Here is a 21661-nt window from a genome sequence, read left to right as displayed (position 1 = left end):
GCAGAGGCTGGAGTGGTGTGGCCATGAGCCAAGGAATGCCAAGTATTGCTGACAAACACTAGAAGCTGGAAATGGCAAGGGACAGATTCTCCCTAGGGCCTGTGGAGGGATCCTGGCAGTGCCAGCAGCTTGCTTGTGTACTCTCAGCCTCTAGGACTTATGAGAGAATGTCTGTTGTATTCAAGCCTTAAGTATGTGGGAATTTGTTATTGCAGCCACAGGAAGCAGCACAACACTCTTCCTCCAGGTGACCTTGACTTCCATCAGGTCCAAGATCAGGTGTTAACCCACAGTTCCTGTGCCCTCCCACCCCATATGTGCTCCCATGAAAACCAAGTTAGGGCAGCAAATTGTCCACTCGGGGAGGGAGCAAGGATTTTTGTCTCCTATTTTCCCTAATGTGACTCCAAGCACCTACAACGGTGCCTGGCTTTCATCAGACAGCAAGAAATGATGGCCAGAGGGGGAACTTGTCTGTCTCTTCTGCTGGGCTCCAAGCTCCAAGCTGCAGGGACTTCCTTCTTTGTCACTGAGGTCTCATGGCTGTGTCCCGTGGCAATGACGAGTGTTCAGTGGTTATTTGCTGAATGAGTGGAAAGGTATTATTATTAACTGCAGTTACGATTGTATGATAGAGAAGTAAGAAAAGGAGCACCTTGGAGGCAGACGTTTATCTGTGGATATCTTAGCAAATTCTTGAAAATGGTATTTGAAAGAAGAAATATGGGTTACTTTTCTGAAACCTTTATAATTCCTTGTCTTAACTAATTCAGTCAGATGTGACCCTTGCACTAGAGAAGTATGCTTATAGTCAGCTTTCCATTTTCCTTTGTAGAACATTTACCCCAAAATGGTGGTGACCTGTACCGCGAGCCCTCATTTCTTGCCAGTAACCAGGCTGCCTCAGGTCGGTAACAACTTTGCTCCTCTCAGTTTCAGCATGGTCCCACATTTGCTGAGCTCTGCACCCGGCCTGCCTTGGGTTCATGCTGGGTCGCAGAGCCGGGTAGTCGTTGCTATGGATTTGAACTCCACGTGAGGAGACCCAAGGCCCTGGCTGCAAATCACTGACAATGTAATGAGGTGACTGACCAGGGCAGAGTCGCCAAAACATGCCTTCAGTCCCAAACAACCTCAACAAGGGTTCCTAGGAGAGGTTGGGTTCCACCAGCTCTACATGTGCTTGGCCTGTTTGGAAAATAAATCTTACATTCTACAGTGGTGAATGGAAGCTTGTTCTCTATCCTTCCTCAAGCACAAATGCCAAATTAAAAGAGGGAGATTTGTCAGTCTACTGAAGCCAATGGAGTTAGTTGGAGTTATTTTTCTATGTAGATGCCAGCTATTTTTGCTACCTCTACTACTAGGATTGTTAATAAACCAAATAGTATAAAATGATAGGCAGGGTTATTTCCTCTACCCCCTAGGCCTCCTGAATCCTGTTTAGAAGTCCTTCCTCAGCTGGGCATGGTGGTTCATACCTATAATCCCAGGAATTCAAGACCAGCCTGGGCAACATAGTGAGATCTCATCCCTAAAAAAAAAAAAGCCGGGTGCAGTGACTTGATGCCGAGGTGAGAGGACTGCCTAAGCCCAGGGCTTCGAGACCAGCCCAGGCAACTAGGCGAGACCTCATCTCTACAATAAATTAAAAAACTAGTTGGGCGTGGTAGCATGTGCCTGTAATTCCAACTACTTGAAAGGCTGAAGCGGAAGAATTGCCTGAGCCCAGCAGGTCGCACTCCAGCCTAGGCAGCAGAGTGAGACTGCAACTCAAAAAATAAAAATACAAACAAATTAAAAAAAAAAATTGTGTGTGGTGACATGCATCTGTAGTTCCAGTTACTTGGGAGACTGAGACAGGGAAGATCACTGGGCCCAGGAGGTCAAGACTACATTGAACTATAATCTTGCCACTGTACTCCAGCCTAAGTGATAGTGTGAGACCCTGACTCAAAAGTAAAAATGAAAAAGAAATCCTTCCTCAAGCACTGATATAGGCCATCCTATAGCTGGAGATATATCTTTTAACTTTTGCAGGTTTCCATTCTCCAGAAACTAAGGTTATTGTTCCTGATGGGATTGGGGGCGGGGGAGGGACACATTAACAAACTAAACCAAAGCTGTAAATTGAAAGCTGGTGAGCTGAATTCCACTAGAGAATGTGTTTAATTGTTAGGCACCAACTTTTAGAAAAATCTAAATTCTGATGCTTTAACATAACAAATACGATGTCCAGGTCCCCATAGCCCCAGTGCCAATGGTCCCATTCCATCCCAGTCCCCATTCAGGTCATCTGCTGTTTCTTAAAGGCACCTGAGTCTGCCATCTCAGACAAGGACTTCATTTATCAGAAGATTCTCTAATTGTGATAAAAATGAGTCAGAGAGTTCTTGGAGGAAGAAGATGAAGAGGGATGGGGGAGAAGTGGAACCAATAGCCTCAGGAGTTGGGGCAACAGACCAATTTTGCCAACTTGTAGTTGTCCCTGGGACCTGACCTGTTTACATCAAAACAGAACACAGTGGAACTTTGGGACATAAAAACACTTGCTGTGAACCATTTATCAGGTTGCAGCTAGAAAGTGTCCTAGAGTACAGCTGTGTGAGTGATAATGAGATTGAGTTCCAGAACTCTGAGTGCAAATAACTTAATGAAATGAAAACTGTTAACAATAATTAGAATTTCCCAAGCAAATTCCTTTTTTATCATGGAATGCAAGCTCTTAGGAGTGTAAGGGATGAATGAATGAGATTGCAGGAAAAATACTTGTACATTTTTTAGTGATTTGAAATTCCCAAGAGGAAGAGTGACTCGCTAATGTTTGATTTGGGTTTAAAACCAAGAGACAAAAACAAAAAACAAAAACAAAAACTAAGATCACTCTTGAGTTTTAAGCCATTTGAGCTTCTTGTTTATAAAACCATCACATCACAAGGTTTTGTTGATTTCATCTTTGCTAAGCTCCCATAAATGGAAGACAATATGGATGTATTACATTCTGAAAAATATTATAGGAGGTGTCTTTATAATCAACCTAGTTACTGAAGTAGAACATATAAAAGGGTCCCATCCTAGTTTGCAAGGACACATACTTTTCCCTACAAGGAGACAACCATCAACCCCATACAGCATCATCCTCCCTTGAAACTGATAAAAAATGGTATAAAACCTTTATTAAAGAGGTGCTATAATGAGGTTCAGAGAAATATTAGGGCCTATTAATTAGTGACAACTGCAAGTTGGCAAAGTTGATCTGTTGGCTTAACTCCTGAGGCTGTTGGTTCTGCTTTTTTATTTCCCCCTCAACTTCCTCCTCCAAGAACTCTCTGGCATTTTATCACAATTAGAGAATTTTCTGATAAGTCATTTTGGAAACCAATTCAATAGCTGCCATACATGAAAACCCATGTCCGGATCACAGAACCATAGAGTTGCTGAAGCTGAGAGGGACAGACCAGCCTTCTAGAACAAAGCTTATTTTCCAGGTAAGGACCCTGAACCTGGAAAGCGCCAAAGGGGTAAGCTTCAGGCTCCCACCCTCTGCCTCAAGCTCTTCCAGGATGCCACTGTGCCTTTAAAAGGTCTGCACCCAGAGACAGTCTTATTGTTGCTGCTGCTCAAAGCATTTATTTCTGACCCCATCCTAAAATTCTCAAGGCTGTCCGAACTATGTGAGATTTTACATTTCCTCATAGGCTTGAATGCTAGTGTGTAGGGAAGACAGACTAGGGGTTGGGAAGAGACCCTTCACTAACTCTGTCCCCCCTTCACTTGGGTGTGGCTGATCCCCCAAGGATCCCCTGCACGCTGGCCTGACCACAGCTCAGTCTCCCAAACTCTGTCCAGGCTAAAGTCTACATTTTTAATGTATTGATTTATTATGTGATATCTGTGATAATCCCAAAGAATTACCAAAAAAAAAAAAAATGACCTCTAGTTCCCAAAAGGAAGAAGCAAGGATAGGCAAATTATAGTCCTAGAGTGTCCACAACAGGTCAGGAGTCAGGATAAACTTTCTAGAGTATCCACCATGGATCAGGAATCAGAATAAACTTGATACACGTCTTCTCATGACCACCTTTAAGGAGTACCTGCTTGCGATCTAATCAAGAGGGTCGGGTACAACCATGCTCAAACCCAACCGGAGCTACAGAGAAGGGTGGGAGAAGTGTGAGGGAAGAGAACCAGTTATGCAGCCTGCTAGGGGGTCCCACAGGCGCGATGTTGTACTGGCTGGGATAGGTCAGAAGGCCTTGTGGGGTGACATCTCCACTGGGCTCCTTTGCAGGGAGAACGAGAAAGACAGAGGCAGAGTGGAAGAGGGAAAGCACTCAGAAAAGGGTAGAGACGTGGGAATATTCAAATTATCTTCAAGAGGAAGCAAGGGGCCCAATTGCTGCAGCTGGGAGGGCTCTTGAAGGAGCTATGATGGGATTATAAATGAAAACACAAGTTGAGGCTATACTGTGGGTCTTCAGCGGTGCATCGATGAGGTTGGGCTTTATTGTATGGGCATTCAAGGAGCCCCTCGCCCTCCTGGTTTTCTACCTTATGTTGCCCCAACTCCACATCAAACTCTAGCTCCAGTCTCCAGTGAAATTGCTGATCACGGCTGTCCCATGGCACAGGGCCTGTCCACAGCTGCTGTAGACACGGCAGCTTTGACATGGGACTTTAAGTAAGGAGGATGTCCTTTCTTAGGAATACGCAGCTATCCCACTCATGGCTATACAGCCTCAGGTAGACCCCCAAAACTCTGGATTTTGGTGTATCCCTGCTTTTATAGTCCACCTTCAGCAGTCACTGTGTCTCAGGAGGTTGGCTGACTGCTGAGGACTTGGGAGTCCATCCTCGAAAACCCCCTCCCTATTACGCACAAGCCATGCTCCCAAATCCTCAGCTGGAAAATGTCACCAGCGACGTGCAGCTGTCCTGTGGGGGACCCATTCATCCCAGGAAGGGCAAGCTTCCCCAGTATTGCACACACCGTTCTCCCTGACCACCCAGACACAGGGACACACACATAGCTCATCAGTACAGCTCAGCCCTGGGAGCTCCATCACCCAAAAAAGGTTTTACAGAGTGCAAAGTGCACATTTTACACATGCAGTGACTTGTGCTTTTTTTAACAGCCCAAGGACACAGAAGAGAAGGACGATGGGGGTAAATAGCAAACTGAGGCTTGGCAGATTAAAGTGCCCCCTCGAGTTCAAAAGGGATGCTAAAACCCAGCAGCTACAATGTTTTACTTTCATTACAAGTGAAGTCCTAACCTCCCAATCAGTGAGAAATAAATTTCTATTATTTAAGCCACCCAGTCATGGTCCTGTTACAGCAGCCTGAATGGATTAAGATGCATTACAGAAGAATTATTCATCTGACTCAAAAATTGTCCAAAGTTTCTATCACACACTCCTTTCTTGTGAGATTGTGAGAGTAATTTTAATTAAAGAATTGTTTGATCTAATGCTTCACCGCAAATGAACTAATGGGCTGCTAACTGCTGCTGTCAGAACATAGGGGAGATGTTAATAAATGTCCAAGAGACCTCATAGACAGCAACCAAGGGGTTCTCAGTTTTGCAGAACAGAGAATCTGGCAGTGTTCAGCGAGCACTGTTCTGGGTGAACTTGAACAGGCACTAACCTGTTCTGGGCTTTGGTCTCCTGCACTGCAAAGGTGGTATGATAAGAAGATTGTTGAGAGAAGTCAATCAGCTGAAGCAATTTGAACACATAGAACAGTGCCTGGCACATAATAAATGTCAACTATCACTTCAATTAGAGCACGATTCCAACCTGGTGCAATGTAATCCCAGCACTGGGAGGCCAGGATGGGAGAATAGCAAGAGCCCAGGAGTTTGAGACCAGCCTGGGCAACATAGTGAGGCTCCATCACTACAAAAAATAATAAATTAAGTCTCGTGTGGTGGTGCATGCCTGTAGTTCCAGCAACTCAGGAGGCTGAGGCAGAAGGATCACTTGAGCCCAGGAGTTTGAGGCTGCAGTGTGCAACAATTGTGCCACTGCACTCCAGCCTGGGTGACAGAGTGAGACCTCGGCTCAAAACAAAACAAGCAAACAAAACACCCCACACTATTCCATAGATTTCAGTAGGTACTATCCAATAAAGAGTCCTGTGGTCACATGTCTGGAAAGACCTAAACAAAGCTAAATAGATTTTTTTCCATTTACTGCAGTACCTCTCAAAACCTTTAAAATACTGATATTTCATGGTGGTGCCTAGTATGCCACTTGACAACAGGACTCTTTCTTCCTAGTGCAATTCACAAGACTAGTGTCATGTAAAACACTGAGTGGACTGACACTTCCTAAACTTTCTCCTAAGTCTAGACTGTCTAAGATAATTTGGATTGCCTAAGAGAATGTGAACAACCACGACTTTAAGAGACATAAACATTATCAACAACTAAAACATACTAAGAATTTGGGACTACTTAATGCTAAATGTTCACAAGAGCTCAAAATTTACGTATGGTGTTGACGTTGGCTATTACAGCACTTACCCGAGACCCCTTTTCAGGAAAGCACTGGCAAACAAAGCAATCTCTTCCTCCACAAGGACCAATGTATTTCTTCCCACTCTGGAAAGTGAAACATCTTATTTAGTCTACCAGTACTCATTATTCAGTCGGCACATAACATATACATTATAACAAGCATTCTCGGTTTACCTTTGAATTGTGAGGAGAAAAGACTAATATTGATATATAAAAAGGTGAAGAATGTATACTGCGGCTTAATAATAAGAGTTGATATATGAGCAAGATGCTTCCAAAACCAAGTACACTCGGGGGGAGGGGAGTGGAGTATCTTTCTAAAACCATTTTGCTTTAACTAGAATCTTCTGCAATTTCTCTCTCCTGATAAGACTTAAGTTACTAAGATGTGAACAATCCTAGAAATAAACTATGCAGTTAGGCAAACTGTAAGTCCACAATGGAGTCTAGTTTAAATTAAAGGTTTTACCTTTTTTTTTTTTCAGAGTCTCCTTGCTTAACTTTCAAAATCAGCTAGGGTATGTCTTTCTCATCAAATTGTCCTTGCTAGGACAATTTTCCAGTCACAGCCCTGGGCTTCAGATAGAAATTGTTCTTCCTACAATTTGCAAAGACTTCAGGATAATTCCTCTAATGTGCTCTTCAACCAGGAACTCCTGAACTTGAATGATTTGGACCTTTTCCTACTTTTAGTTAACTTTTCTTCAACACTTTCTGTAGACAGTCACCCTATACACACACATGCCCTTTAGGAAGAATACAAAGTATAACCCAGAGTAACTGTTTCCATAATTAGAGCCCGAAGAACAAACAGAGTCACCACAATGCACCTGCATTGGAATGAGCACTGAGCACACATTCCCAGGTTGAGGCTGTGGGTGAGGAGGGAGTGGTGGTTTAAGCCCCCACAAAGCAGCTCTAGGTGCTAGGCCCTGAGGGCATGGATAGGAATATCAAGAAGGCATCAGAGATAAACTTTGCCTGGTGCATGATCTTGCCTAGTCCAGTCCTCACTGCAATATTTATATATTAACCAAACATCTTGTATAATGGATAGACCTTTTTAAACCTGAGGCTGTAAACTTAAGAATTTAGACCAATGTATAATGGGAAAACTCAAAAATTCATCTGACTCAAAACTTGTCCAAAGCTTGTATAACACACTCCTTTCTTGTAAGATTGTGAGAGTAATTTTAACTAAAGAATTGTTTGACCTAATACTTCACCACAAACAAAATAGCAGGCTCTAACTGCTGCTGTCAGAACAAAGACGAGATGTTAATAAATGTTCAAGAGACCTCATAGAGAGCAACCAATGGGGTTCTCAGCTTTGCAGAACAGAGAATCTGGCAGTGGTCAGCGAGCACCGTTCTGGGTGAATCCCTTTTCCCTTTCCTGAAAAGGGTTTTATAACAACTGAACCAATATTTATAGTTCTCATAAAGACATATATACATATAAGTATATACATATGTACCTATATGCACAGGTATAAGGCAATACATATGATTATATATATGTGTATGTGATTATACGTGTGTATATTCATATATGTGTGTATAGGAGGGAAAGAAAGCTATACAGAATATATATTTTCTTTTCAATCACACAATTTAGACTGGCTTTTTTTTAAGAAAAACATGCTCAGGCCCAATCCAAAATAAAATATCTTTAAGTGTTAATTTAAAAAGACATCTTTACAAACAAAATTCTCATGGGTTATTAAAAGTATATAAGAATTTGAAACTTGAAAAGAGCCAAACAATGAGATAATTTAAGTTTTATAATGTATTTGAAGTTTCAGAAATATATGCCTCTTGAGTTTTGAGTAACATTGTTATCTATAAATGCAGAAATATTAAATTCAAAACCCTGATAAGACTTTAAAAAAATTAAATGCCAGGGGCCAGGTCGGGACAGCATGAAAGCACTTAAAGTAACTACTCTGAATACTTGGGTTCATTTAAGGTTGGGCTTCATTACCATCTGTTCACTGAAATATCAAAACAACCAGAGGAAAAAAAAGGTCAGTTGATTAGATGACTTGATAATAAGGGCAGGTTTGTTATTATTATTTTTGCTTATTTTTGCCAAGCATCACTGAGATGTTTGGCAAAGTTATGTTTCAGGGAAGAATCGGTTTAAAATAGGTTTAAAATAGATTTGCAGATTCTAATAAACAAACAGGAATTGTTATATTAAGAAACAGGGATTGTCAATAAAGCTTTGACTTAGACAAGGGGATTTGGGTCTCTACAAAGTTCTTATGCATGAGCATACCCAAGAAACACTGAAAAGAGGAGGGTGAATTTATAGAGAGTTTGCACCTCAAAAATAGATTATATAAACCTATTTTAAAAGATAAAGATGATATCTCTGACAACTAAACATTCAAAGTATGAACCACATTTGTCAGGAATACACTTACACTCTCAAAAATTAATGTTACTCTTTTTCAAAGAGCAAAAAGAAAAAGTCACTGTCTGTTTTCTCTCAGGTATTTTTAAACAAATATTTGTCTTATAGAAAGTTTAAAAAAAGGGTCTAGCTCAATGGCTCAGTCTGTAATCCCAGCACTTTAGGAGGCCGAGGCAAGTAGATTGCCTGAGTTCGCGGGTTTGAGACCACCTCGGGCAACTTGGCGAGACCTCATCTCTACAATAAATAAAAAATGAGCTGGGCCTGTAGTTCTAGCTACTTGGAAGGCTGAGGCAGAAGGATCGCTGGAGCCCAGCAGTTTGACGCTGGGGTGGCCTTGAGCATGCCATTGCACTCCAGCCTGGGCGACAGAGTGAGACTCCAACTTTTCAAAAAAAGAAAAAGAAAGAAAATTCAAGAAAAGAAGTTATTAATTTTGAGATGATTAATAATTTGCACTACATTTCTATTTTCTCTTTTGAAAAAAGGCACATGATTTAAAAATTCAAATAGCTCAAAAGAGCATAACTGGAAAAGAAATGTTCTCTTTTAACACTGGCCCCAAGTTCCCTCTTTTATAGGATAATTCTTTGCAAATCAGTGTTGGGCATCAATAAGCATATTCCCACAATGATCACATATGCAGGTGCTTGGGCACACATGTGCACAAATGTGCACACAGACACACATAGTTTTGGTGATTTGGGACTTCTTTGATTTTTACTCAGATGATATATTGCTCTGTACTTCGTATTTTTCACATAATGGTAAGTCTCAAAATCATTCTGAAGCCATGCATGCGACTTGCCCCCACACCAAGTACCATATCTTGTTTAACCAGTCTTTACTGTTGGACTCTTAGGTAGCTACCTTCTCTCACTACTGAGCACTACCATGCAATTAGTATTCATATGGATATTTATCTTTGTGCATAAGTCAGAATAAATACATAGGACAAACTCCCAAAAGACCCATTCCTGTGTCAATAAGTATGTGTGTTTAAAATCCCCATGGGAAACACCATCTTTTCCTCGCACAGTTACCAAACCAATTGGTCTTGCTTCCTTTAAAGCCCAACAGTAGTTTAGCCACACCCTGTGTGAAATCTCCAGAAGCTCTGCATAGCACAAGCTCATAGGAGGGTCCAGGATAGAACAGTCTTTGGTTCAGGGATTATATTGACTTGCGTTGACTATAAGAAATGAAGAAAAAGGTAGGACTTTGCAGACTTTCATGATTGAAAAAGGAATGCAATACAAAAAGGAACCTAGAAAAAATAGGTAAGAGACATAGGAATAATGTATACATGTGCTGTGCCTTTCCACTTGCTACTTCAGGTGATGCTCTCATATGCTTGTGAACTAAGCTGGGCAATCTTGTCATCCCTACTTAACACAGGAGATAACTGAGTCTTGGATAGGTTTAAGGGATGAATCATCAGCAGAGACAAGAACTACAGGCTCTGCATTCCTTGCCCAAGTGCTTTCTGCTCCCAGCTGATGGGGAAAAGAGAACAGAAGGCAATTTTCTACTTTGATTTGCTTCAAAAACTTGCATCACTGAAATTGGATTGAGTAAATCCAAGGTAGAGAGTAAGAACAAATAGAGAGGAGTTCACTAGAGTGGCTTAAACCAGTTCAGTTGTCTCAAGATCAGTGTGAGTCACCGGCAGCCTATAATGGGATTCCCCAAACACATCTGAGGTTGGGTTTAATAACTTAGATTCTTTAGTGAGAAAGCAGAAGAAAGAGAACTTATTACTGAATGTTCTAGGCTTATCTTTCTTCTGTGCTAAAATATTACATTTTAATCATACTTTTTGAGTCCATCTTGAAACAACCCAGCTGTATCCTGCTTGCTGCCAAAAATATTTTAGTTATAAAATAAAGAATCCTGGCCAGGTGCAGTGGCTCACACCTGCAATCCCAACAATCTGGGAGGCTGAGGTGGGAGAATTCCTTTAGTTCAGGAGTTTGGGACCAGCCTAGGCAACATAGTAAGGCCTCATCTCTACACAAATCAAAAAATTGGCTGGGCAGAATGGCATGTTCCTGTAGCCTCAGCCACTTGGAAGACCAAGGCAGAAAGATAGCCTGAGCCCAGGAGATCGAGACTGCGGTGAGCTGTGATTGTGCCACTGCAGTCTGACTTGAGCAACACAGTAACATCTCAATTACATTTTTTTAAAAGTAAAATAAGTCCAGGCTTGGTGGCTCGCCTGTAATCCCAGCACTTTGAGAGACCAAGGCGAGTGGATTGCCTGAGTCCATGGGTTTGAGACCGCCCGGGCAACTTGGTGAGACCTCATCTCTACAATAAAATTAAAAATTAGCTTGGCATGGTAGCGCATGCCTGTAGTTCCAGCTACTTAGAAGACTGAGATGGAAGGATTGCCAGAGCCCAGCATGTCAACGCTGGGGTGGCTGTGAGCGTGCCATTGCACTCCAGCCTGGGTGACAGAGTGAGACTCCAACTCAAAAGTAAAAATTAAAATAAGATAAGATAAAGAACTCTTCAATACCTAGGCAATTCATTAAGTAGTCTTGACTAGAAATATAAAAGAAATATAAAGTTTATTTAATCCAACCCTCCATTTTACAGATGAGAAAACTGAGTCCCCGGGAGTGACTTGTTTGAAACTACAACAAAAATCACACCTTTGATAAAATGAATTTTCAACATGCAATCAAAGCTAATGAATATACTTACCCCATATACATGTTGCACGGAAAAGAGAATAAATATAAGTAACCTACAGAAAAACAAAAATGCAGGTTAATTTTAACTGTTCCTTTTTATGTGAAACAAAAAGAAAAGGAACAAAGAAATTAATTCCAGAAAACTTCTTTTTCTTTCTAACAGCCTGCTGCTACCAGCTGACTTGTCATTGGTGACAAGATTAGTGTTCCCCCTTCCTGGTTGCCATCTTACGATTTCTCTCTTTAATCAGCCAAGAAGGATGTGCTGAACCCCCTTTGTGTTTGTGGTCTCCATTGTGCTGGGGATGGTGGGGACACTCTAAAGGTGAGACTCAAATGGAAAGATGAGTGAATGGAGGTGACTCTCAGAATTAAAACCAGAGGAGGGAGGCAGGGAGACAGCTTTGTTCAGGGGCACTGCTGAGACCAGTGTATCTGAGATGCCATTAACTGGAACCAACTAGAAGGAGGGAAGTTGCAAGGGAAACTAACTGAACTAAGAGGGTAGTTTGGAGGGTAGTTTGGAGGGTAGTTTGGAGCAAGAATCAGAGAACTTTCGTTGAGTGGATTCCATTTACGTATATTTCAGGGAAAGTAGAGAGGCTCAGGTTTTTTGTTTGTTTGTTTTTTGTTTTTGAGTTGGAGTCTCACTCTGTTGCCCAGGCTGGAGTGCCATTATGGCATACTCATGGCCACCCCAGTGTCCAGTTGATGGGCTCTGGTGATCCTTTACCTCAGCCTTCCAAGCAGCCAGAACTACAGGCACACGCTCCATGCCTGGCTTGTTTTTTATTTATTGTAGAGGCAAGGTCTCACCAAGTTACCCAGACTGGTCTCGAGCCCATGGGCTCAGGCAATCCACTCGCGTCAGCCTCCCAAAGTGCTGGGATTACAGGCTGAGCCACTGAGCCCAGCCAGGTTGGGGTTTAATAACAAAAATGAGTCACAAAATGAAAGGCAGAATTCATAGCTTTCTGGAATGATTTGGCTTTTTGACACATTAAGATTCAGATAATTTATATCTACAGAACCAACACTGAACAGAAATTATTAAATAAAAGCAGGCAACCACACTGAGGACACTTACCAGGGATCTGTGGCCAAGGGCTTGGTCCATCTGAAAAAGCACCTCATTAATACTATGCACGCAGACGATTTCACAGGCAAGTCTTGGCACTTTAAAAAAATTCTGCCAATCTTCTCTTCTCTTCTCTTCTCTTCTAGAAGATTCTCGTTGGCAAGCGAGGTTCTGTGTCTTGGGTTAAAATCTACTTCTGTGAAATATAAATGTAGCTCTTAAAGTACAGTATGCATTATAATGTTGAAAGTTATTACTTTCTTTTTAATAGTTAGTAATGAAAATATTTTCCAAGAAGAATTTCAATGGTTTTTCAACCAACAATATTTCTTTATGATAGTTAAAATGAATAAATATCAAATTTTAAATGAGAATATTCAAATACTTTATATATCATAAGTTTTTTAAGCAATGGCAAGATTATACACACACACACACACACACACACACACACACACACACACACACACACATCTTATATGAGATAATTGCTTCATTTTGCTAAGTGGAAGTTTCTTTTATTTAACTTTTCCCCTTGAACACCCAAGTTAAAAATCACTCAAGTGGTTTTTTTTTACTTTATAATAAAACTAGGAAAGGAAACCTCTAGTATAAAAATATACAGTTTGCACACATACAGAAAATACATATAAAATATTTTTATGTAAAATGTTACAACAATGTGGAAAACATTTTGGCAGTTCCTCAAAAAGTTAAACATAGGGTGACTATATGATCCAGCAATTCCAATCCCAGATATAAGCCCAAAAGAATTGAAAACACATGTTCACACATAAACTTGTACATGAATATTCACAGAAACATAATTCATAATAGAAAGCGGAAACAACCCAAATGTACATTGATGAGTGAATGAATATGCAAAATGGAGTCTATCCATGCAATGGAATATTATTCAGCCATAAAAAGGAAAGAAGTACTAACATATGCTAAAACATGGATGAATCTTGAAGACATGCGAAGTGAAAGAAGCAACATGAGTATTTTATGATTTCATGTAAATAAATGTCAAGAGTAGGCAAATCCATACAGATGAAAAATTGATTAGTAGTTGTCAAGGATTGGGAGAAGAAAGAACTGGGAGGTACAGAGTTTCTTTTTGGGAGGGTGGAAATGTTCTGGAATTAGATGGCAATTGTGGTTTTACAACATTATAGGCACACTAAAAACCACTGAATTGTAAACTTTAAAAGAGTTAAAGAGATGAATTTCATTCCATGAATTTTATCTCAATAAAATATTTTCTAAATGTTGAACTTGACCCAAAGAACTCTTTACTTTGATAAAAGATCTCTTCAGGCCGGGTGCAGTGGCTCAAGCCTGTAATCCCAGCACTTTAGGAGGCTGAGGCAAGAGGATTGCCTGAGCTCAGGAGTTCAAGACAGGCCTGGGCAACTTGGTAAGACCTTGTCTCTACAATAAATAAAAAAATAAGCTTGGTGTGGTGGCTTATACCTGTAGTTCCAGCCACTTAGAAGGCTGAGGAGAAAGGATTGTCTGAGCCCAGTAAGTCTAGGCTGGAGTGACCGTGAGTGTGCCACGGCACTCCAGTCTGGGCAACAGAGTGAGACTCTAACTCAAAAAAAAAAAAAAAAAAAAAAAACCTCCTCACCTCAAAGAATTGAAATGTCTCATTTTAAAAGCTTTGACTTCTTTTAAAGACCTGTCCCTATGAGAACTGGGGAGAGAGAAGGAAATCATGAGTGTTGAATATTATAAGATAGCTTGAAATTTGGGGATAAAATCTGGGTAAATTGATTCAATGCTGTATTTATGGGAGACTAGTGTTCTAAGAAAGTGGTAGAACAACATTCCATAATACAATTTCAAAATCAAGCAGACACAGAATCACTTTGAATACCTAGATCTTTTTTGTATCTCTAAATTCATAATTTTAAATTTGTTTTAGTTACATTCTAGAAGACAGTCTCAATAAAACATATTGTTTTGGGAAGAAAACACAAATTAGTTTGAATCATTCAAATCACATTTGATATTTTAAACAAATAGGAAACTGTCAAAATTAAAGAAAACCAGAAATATTTGTGTTTTAATCCCCAAAAGACATATGATACAATTAATTGCATATATACTGTGATAAAAGTACAGAGGAGGATATTATTCAAATGCAGTATTGCTGTGGTCATCTTCTGGAGGAAGAATGCCTGGTTTTGAGCTTCTCAGTACATTTTAACTGAATGGTTGGGTGAATGGATGGACAGATGGTCGGATGGATAGAGGAATGGATGGGCCAATCTGCAGAAATGTAACTGGTCTCCCATTAACCAAAGGCAGTGAAAGGACGCCATAATGCTGGTATTAACCATGCATTCTCACCACCATGTACTTACTTATCATATGGACTCTATGATAATGGGGATTTTGCCTTTTTCTATCCACAGATACATCTCCAGTACCATCATAGTACCTAGAATGTAGTTAAGTGCTCCATATGTGTTTGTTGGGTGAACTTATGGAAGAAACTTTGGGACTTTTGAATGTAAACCAAGTATATTTAATGGGCGATGTAAAAGGAGGTTGACTTTGGATGTACTTGACAGCGTGGAGGAAGGGAGAATGAGAGGGATGGAGAGAGGACTCACAAAGGCATTAGGGAAGTAAAGAGAAACTGATACATTGATGACATGTAGGACTCACTGCTAAGAGTGTCACCTTACTAAAACTCACCATGATTTAGTAAGGACAGTATTATTTTTATTGTGCAGGAAAAACAAAGTAGATCTGTTTAAGTAATTTGTGCAAAGTCACGGAGCTAATAAGTGGCAGAAACAGAGTCTGTGGACTCTGGTATGTATACCTTCTTTCTAGTGACACTCCAGCTTGGAGAGTCACTCAGACTTCTTTGCTCTTATACTCCTATAAGAGTTTTGAAACTATGTACCTCTTTCTTCTCTTTTTAACATCTAAAACCTTCATCTTCTCTTTAAATAGTAACAAAGAATATAATTTCTGGAGTATTATAAATGTGACCTTTAAGATAAAATTGCTGCAGCATTATTTTAGATGTATGCAATGAATCAGAATGTCACAGCAATTTAACTTTTACCATCATCAGCTTAAAATATATGCACACAAGCTCTTTAACAGAAATTTACATTGCTTACTTTTATTTTTGAATTTATATTTCCATCCCACTCTCCCACATGTATCCTAACATATTTTTATACATAAAAATCATATTTAATAGCCCACCCTATTATACTTCTCTGCAACAAAAATATGTATGTAAATTTAATATTTCTATTTCCTATTATTATAAGTCTCTAAGTCTTAACAAGACTTTTTCTTTTGGATTATCTTTCATTATATTTATTAGTAGTATATTCATATTAATAGTATAATTCATCAAAAGCATACATAAATTTAAACTTTGATAACAATTATTAAAAATTAAAACTACAAATTCTATTGGAAATGTAGTTGTTAATGAATTAATTGGGTATTTTAATTCCTCAATTAGTTTATTTAGCCCAAAATCAAAAATTTCCTACTGAAACGAGACGTTCGACAACAATCCTATTTCTATCTTTATTTCCAAAGTTGTAGGTTCTAATAAAACTTATTCAACATAAGTAGGGCATTGTGAATGGAAAAAAATCTGTTGCCCAAATGTCACTCAATCTTCGAACTTCTGTCAAGTAGTACACTACTATGGCCTGAATGTGTCTGTTACTCCCACATTCATATTTTGAAACCTAACCCCCAATATGCTGGTACTTAGGGGTGGGGAATAAGGATAAGGTCCTCAGGAATGAGATTAATGCCCTTATAAAAGAGATGTGGAGGGATTTGTTTGCCCCTTCATTCCACCATGAGAGGATGGAGAAAAAAGGAGCCATCTATGAAGCAGAGAGCAGGCCTCACCAGACACCAAATCTACTAGCACCTTGATCTTGGGCTTCCCAGCTCCTCCAGAACTATGAGCTAGAAATTCCTTTTGTTTACAAATCGCTCAGTCCTAGGTATTTTGTTATAGCAGTCCGAATGACCTGAGACATGACCCAAAAGCAATATTGTCATTTATCATCAAGGATTATTTTGGATGAACTACCAGCGGATGCATTTTCTTTCAACTGTGTTGAAAGCAAAAAGTTGGAAAGGCCCTGACCTAGGGAATGTGGGGCCAGTAGGTACAGCACTTCCAATTCTCTGCACGAGCATTAGCACTGTACTTCTTGTGATTCCAGAACTCCACACTGGCATTTGCACTGCCCTTCCTTCGGTCCAACAATTCTTATACTCTGGAACAAAGTAGAGTGGTAATATGTGAAGATGGATGGGGATGGGATGGGGGGTGCTTTTCTTTCAAAAAGCAAAAGTAAGACAATTCAAGACCATAAATGTAATTAAATACATCAACAGATGTAAAAATAAAAACCACATGATTATATCATTAGACATGAAAAAGTGTTTGACAAAATCCAGCACCCTTTCTTGATTAAAAACCTCAAACATCTAGGCAAGGTTGGAACATACTGAAAAATAGTAAGAGTCACCTATGAGAAACCCACAGCCAGCATGCTGCTAAACAGACAGAATTTGGAACCATTTCCCCTGAAAACCAGAACAAGACAAGGCTGCCCACTCTCACTTCTCCTTTTCAACAGAGTTTTGGAAATCCTAGCTACAGCAATCAGACAAGAGAAGGAGATCTGCTTTTCCAAATAGGAAAAGCAGAAGTCAAGTTATCCCTCTTTGCAGATGACATGATTCTATACCTCAAAACCCAAAGAGAATCTGTCAAAAACCTCCTTGCACTGATAAAGTATTTTGGCAAAGTCTCTGGGTATAAAATCAATGTGCACCAAAAATAAACAAACAGAAACCCAAATGATAAACATAATACCATTCACAATAGCCAGAAAAAAAATCAGATACCTTGGCATCTTCCTAACCAGAGACGTGAAAGTCCTTTACAATGAAAACTATAAAACACTGTGCAAAGAAATCAAAGATGATACAAACAAATGGAAAAATATTTCATGCTCATGGATTGGAAGAACCAACATAGTTAAAATGTCCATCCTACCCAAGGCAATCTACAGACTTAATGCAATACCCATTAAATTACCAGCAGCATTCTTCTCAGAACTGGAAACGACAATACAGGAATTCATATGGAAACATAAATGACCATGAATCACCAAAACAATCCTCAGCAAAAAAAAAAAAAAAAAAAAAAAGCAGGAGGTATCACACTTCCAGACTTTAAACTCTATTATAAAGCTACAATAATCAAGACAACCTGGTATTGGTACAAGAACAGGCATTTAGACCAATGGAATAGAATAGAGATTCCAGAAGCAAAACCTTAATTTTTCAACACGCTCACCTTCGATAAAGCCTCCACCTCCAACCACTGGGGAGAGAAGAACCTATTCAGTAAACGGTGCTGGGAATACTGGCTGACCACTGCAGAAAATTAAAACAAGACCCCTACCTATCACCATACACAAAAATCAACTCTAAATCGATCAAAGACCTAAATGTAAAACCTCAAACTATATAAGAACCTTAGAAAATGCAGGAGACAATCTTCTGGAAATTGGAACTGGCAGCCAATTCCTGATAAAAAATCCCAAGTGTTCATGCTGTAAGAGATAAGATAGACAAGTGGGACTTCATCAAACTGACAAGCTTCTGCAAAGCCAAAGAAACCATTAAGAGAGCAGGAAGACAGCCCACAGACTGGGAAAAAATATTTGCCAATTATATGTCTGACAAAGGCCTAACATCTAGGATTTACAAGGAATTCAAACGTGTTGAAAAGAAAAAAAAAATCCCCATTACAAAGTGGGTGAAAGATAGGAATAGACAGTTCTCAAAAGAAGACATATGAGCAGCCAACAGATACATGAAAAAATGCTCAGTCTCACTAGTTATCAAAGAAGTGCAAATTAAAACTACACTGAGATACTACCTAACTTCAGTCAGGATGGCTATTATCAATGACTCAAAAAACAACAGATGCTGGAGAGGATGTGGTGAAAAGGGAACACTTCTACAGTGTTGGTGGGAGTGTAAACTAGTACAACCTCTGTGGAAAACAGTGTGGTGATTCCTAAAAGATCTAAAAATCAACTTTCTATACAACCCTGCAATTCCCCTACTGGGAATATACCCAGAATTCAAATCACTCTATAAAAAAGATACCTGCTGATATATTTATTGCAGCATTGTTCACAGTAGCAAGAACATGGAACCAACCGTGCTGCCCATCAAAAGAGGACTGGTTAAAAAAATGTGGTACATATACACGATGGAATATTATACAGTCATAAAGAAGAACAAAATCATGAACTTCACAGCAACCTGGATGGACTTAGAGTCTATAATATGAGTGATCTTTCACAGAAACAGAACTGAGTATCACATGTTCTCATTCACAAGCAGACCTTGAACAATTATTATAATGCTATAAGAAAAGGATTGACAGTAGTGGGAAACTGCCTGGAGATGGGGGCAGGCCACACCTCATCAACAAGGATACATATACAGAAGTCCTGTACCTTTCAAAGGGCATGCTTCATTTTGCCAACTGTTATTCTCAAGAAAAGAGTTTTCTCTACAGCTGCATCAGAGCTCCCACCTTCAGCCAAGCTATGTGAGGGCATGGCTAGGCTTTCTGTCACCTGATCCTGTCTCCCTAGCCACACAGAAAGGACCAAGATAAGCCACTAACAAGGCAGCCCAACCCAGAGCTTGGCTAAGTTACAATTCACTCTGGATTAGGGGTGGTACAAGGGAAGAATATAGATCAATCCTCTGGGAGAACTGAAATTAGGAAACTGAGAGAAGAGAGGGAGATGAGAGAAGAAAGATGCATCAAGAAATGCCCAAGGTAGAAGGCTGAGACAGACCGAGGTGAAGTACAAGCCTGAATTTAGAGGAAACAGATACTTTGAGTAAGCGTAAATAAGCTGTTATCAAGAGAGGAAAATGCAAAAAAGAGAGACAGATGGTTTTATGAAAGGATGAAGTTTAGTTTATTGCTGAGAGCTGCCATTCCTGATATAGAATCTTATAGTCAATTCCCTTTACTTGAGCAAACTGACCTGTACTGCCCAGTTGGACAGAAGGCACAGCCCCACCCTTCACATCTGGTTCCACCCTAACAGGGAGCCCACTTCCTCCCCTGTTCCTCCTCCCAAGAAAGAAACTGAACATAAGCACCCTGAGCCTTAGACCTCCACCTTGTTCACGGACCCAAGTTAGGGCCACAGGTTCTTTCTCTGCAGCCATACATATGCAGTAGTTTCTAGCATGTATGTTCACCAAATATCATTTTGTTATTTTCTTCCAACTCTCTGGAGTTATTTTTTTCCCCCTTCACTCCTTTATGAAAATTTCTGAACTCCAATTCCCCTGGGACTCTTAATGAGTCTCTGCCTGATGTTTTCCAAATGCCAGGGTTGGGAACAAGATCTGAGATCTTCCAAGTCATTATCTCTACCAAGGGGAATGTGTTTTCTCTGCAACCCAATCTTGAAAACAAATACACCCTGCTGAGGTTCTCATCAACTGGAGAGGAGGGGAGCAACGGCCAAGATTGGGGGACCAGATAAACAAAAGACTATTGGATGCATCCACTCACAGAAAGGTAATAGAAGCATAATGTCTTTCTCTTACCAAGTAACATTAAACTTTGAGTTTTGCTTAATGATTTTTTTGTTCTTTCAGTGAAATAATTTCTTATTAACTCAATGACTACATGTACTTTTCTTGTTGGCCTTCTGACATGGAGCTCTCTAAAGACTCACTTTCCAAGGATACATTTTTCTAAATTGTCTAAATACCTGTTTGTATATACATTTCTCTTTCCAAAATAGAATTCTTAAATGTTCAGCTTTCATAGAGAAATAAACAAAGGACCTCAGTGGTTAGGAAAGCATTCCCAAAAAAGGAATGGCATGCCCTATTCACCTGGATCCACTTGGAAACTTTTCGAGTTTCTACTTTTCCTTTTCGGAGTTAACCTAACCATTTCCCCACATACAAGCTGGTTACTTGACTCTCTTCTTTCTAAAATTTCATTTCATTGGGTGGGTTCTATCTGCAGACTTTCAAGGCATTTGGGTTGGTTTTTGCTCTTTAACAAAAATGGTCAGTTTCATTACATGGTTTTCTAAGACAGTCATGAGTCTGTGTGGTCCATGGACCATTGAAATGTGGTTGGAGCCTCATGTTCTCTGAGAAGTAACAAGAAAAACTGGACAATTACGCAAGTAAATTCTTGATACTACTCTGAGTTCCAATTTGATCAGAATGTGCTGGACTATGGCCAAGTCCATCCCTATCTCCCCTGCCCTAAACATTCAGTTGAGCTGTTTGAGGGGGCTGCAGAATCTTCAGCTGACGTTGGAGTTGAGTTTGCTAGTGCAATTGGACCAGACCTCAGATCGCCCACCCTTCTGGCAATATAGGCTTTTATTATCATTTTCTCCTTGAGAGTTTCTCCCAATAACATCAGGAAATTTGACAGCAACCATAGTAATGTCATTACTTGGGACCACACAAAGGTGACACATGTTCCAAAAATATACAACTGACCAGAGGTACCTTTTGCCTCTAAGTTAAGAATGACAGTCTTGATTCAAAATGCTCTCACGTTTCTTGACAAAAACACTAATCTTACAGGTTTCTCTTGGTCTATGATTTCTCCCCCTGGGTGGGCTGGAGATGCCACCTATATTCTCTGTACCCTTCAGACCTCCCAGAACTGCCTTTGCAGCGAGCTCTGGCAGTAACACAATTCCAACCCACTGTAGTTAGGGGTGGGTAGCAGGGCCTACCCCTAACTACAGCATGAGACTGGCATTAGTTTTGGATAGTTTCTTACCTTTCCTGGCCTCTCCCCGCAGAAACTTTCTGCCTTCTTTCTCCACTGCTACTCTGTGCTCT

The 21661-nt window shown here is 40.1% G+C and overlaps 1 protein-coding gene across 1 annotated transcript in view; it reads right to left on the bottom strand.

Annotated features, from left to right (window-relative positions):
* Positions 1–20002, bottom strand: part of LOC103259283 (collagen alpha-4(IV) chain) — a 141276-nt gene extending 121274 nt beyond the window's left edge. Inside the window, exons 1-4 of the mRNA XM_008056966.2 lie at positions 19816–20002; positions 12728–12914; positions 11651–11693; positions 6530–6607 (exon numbers count right to left, since the gene is read on the bottom strand). Of these exons, the coding sequence (XP_008055157.2) occupies positions 6530–6607; positions 11651–11693; positions 12728–12914; positions 19816–20002 (495 nt within the window). The remainder of the gene's footprint in view (positions 1–6529; positions 6608–11650; positions 11694–12727; positions 12915–19815) is intronic.
* Positions 20003–21661: the final 1659 nt, after the last annotated feature.

The sequence above is a fragment of the Carlito syrichta genome, unplaced genomic scaffold (assembly GCF_000164805.1).
Source record: "Carlito syrichta isolate Samal-C Ts95f unplaced genomic scaffold, Tarsius_syrichta-2.0.1 Scaffold302584, whole genome shotgun sequence".
Lineage (NCBI taxonomy): Eukaryota > Metazoa > Chordata > Mammalia > Primates > Tarsiidae > Carlito > Carlito syrichta.
The sequence above is the reverse complement of the archived record's forward strand: the minus strand, read 5'-3'. Positions and strand labels throughout refer to the sequence as shown.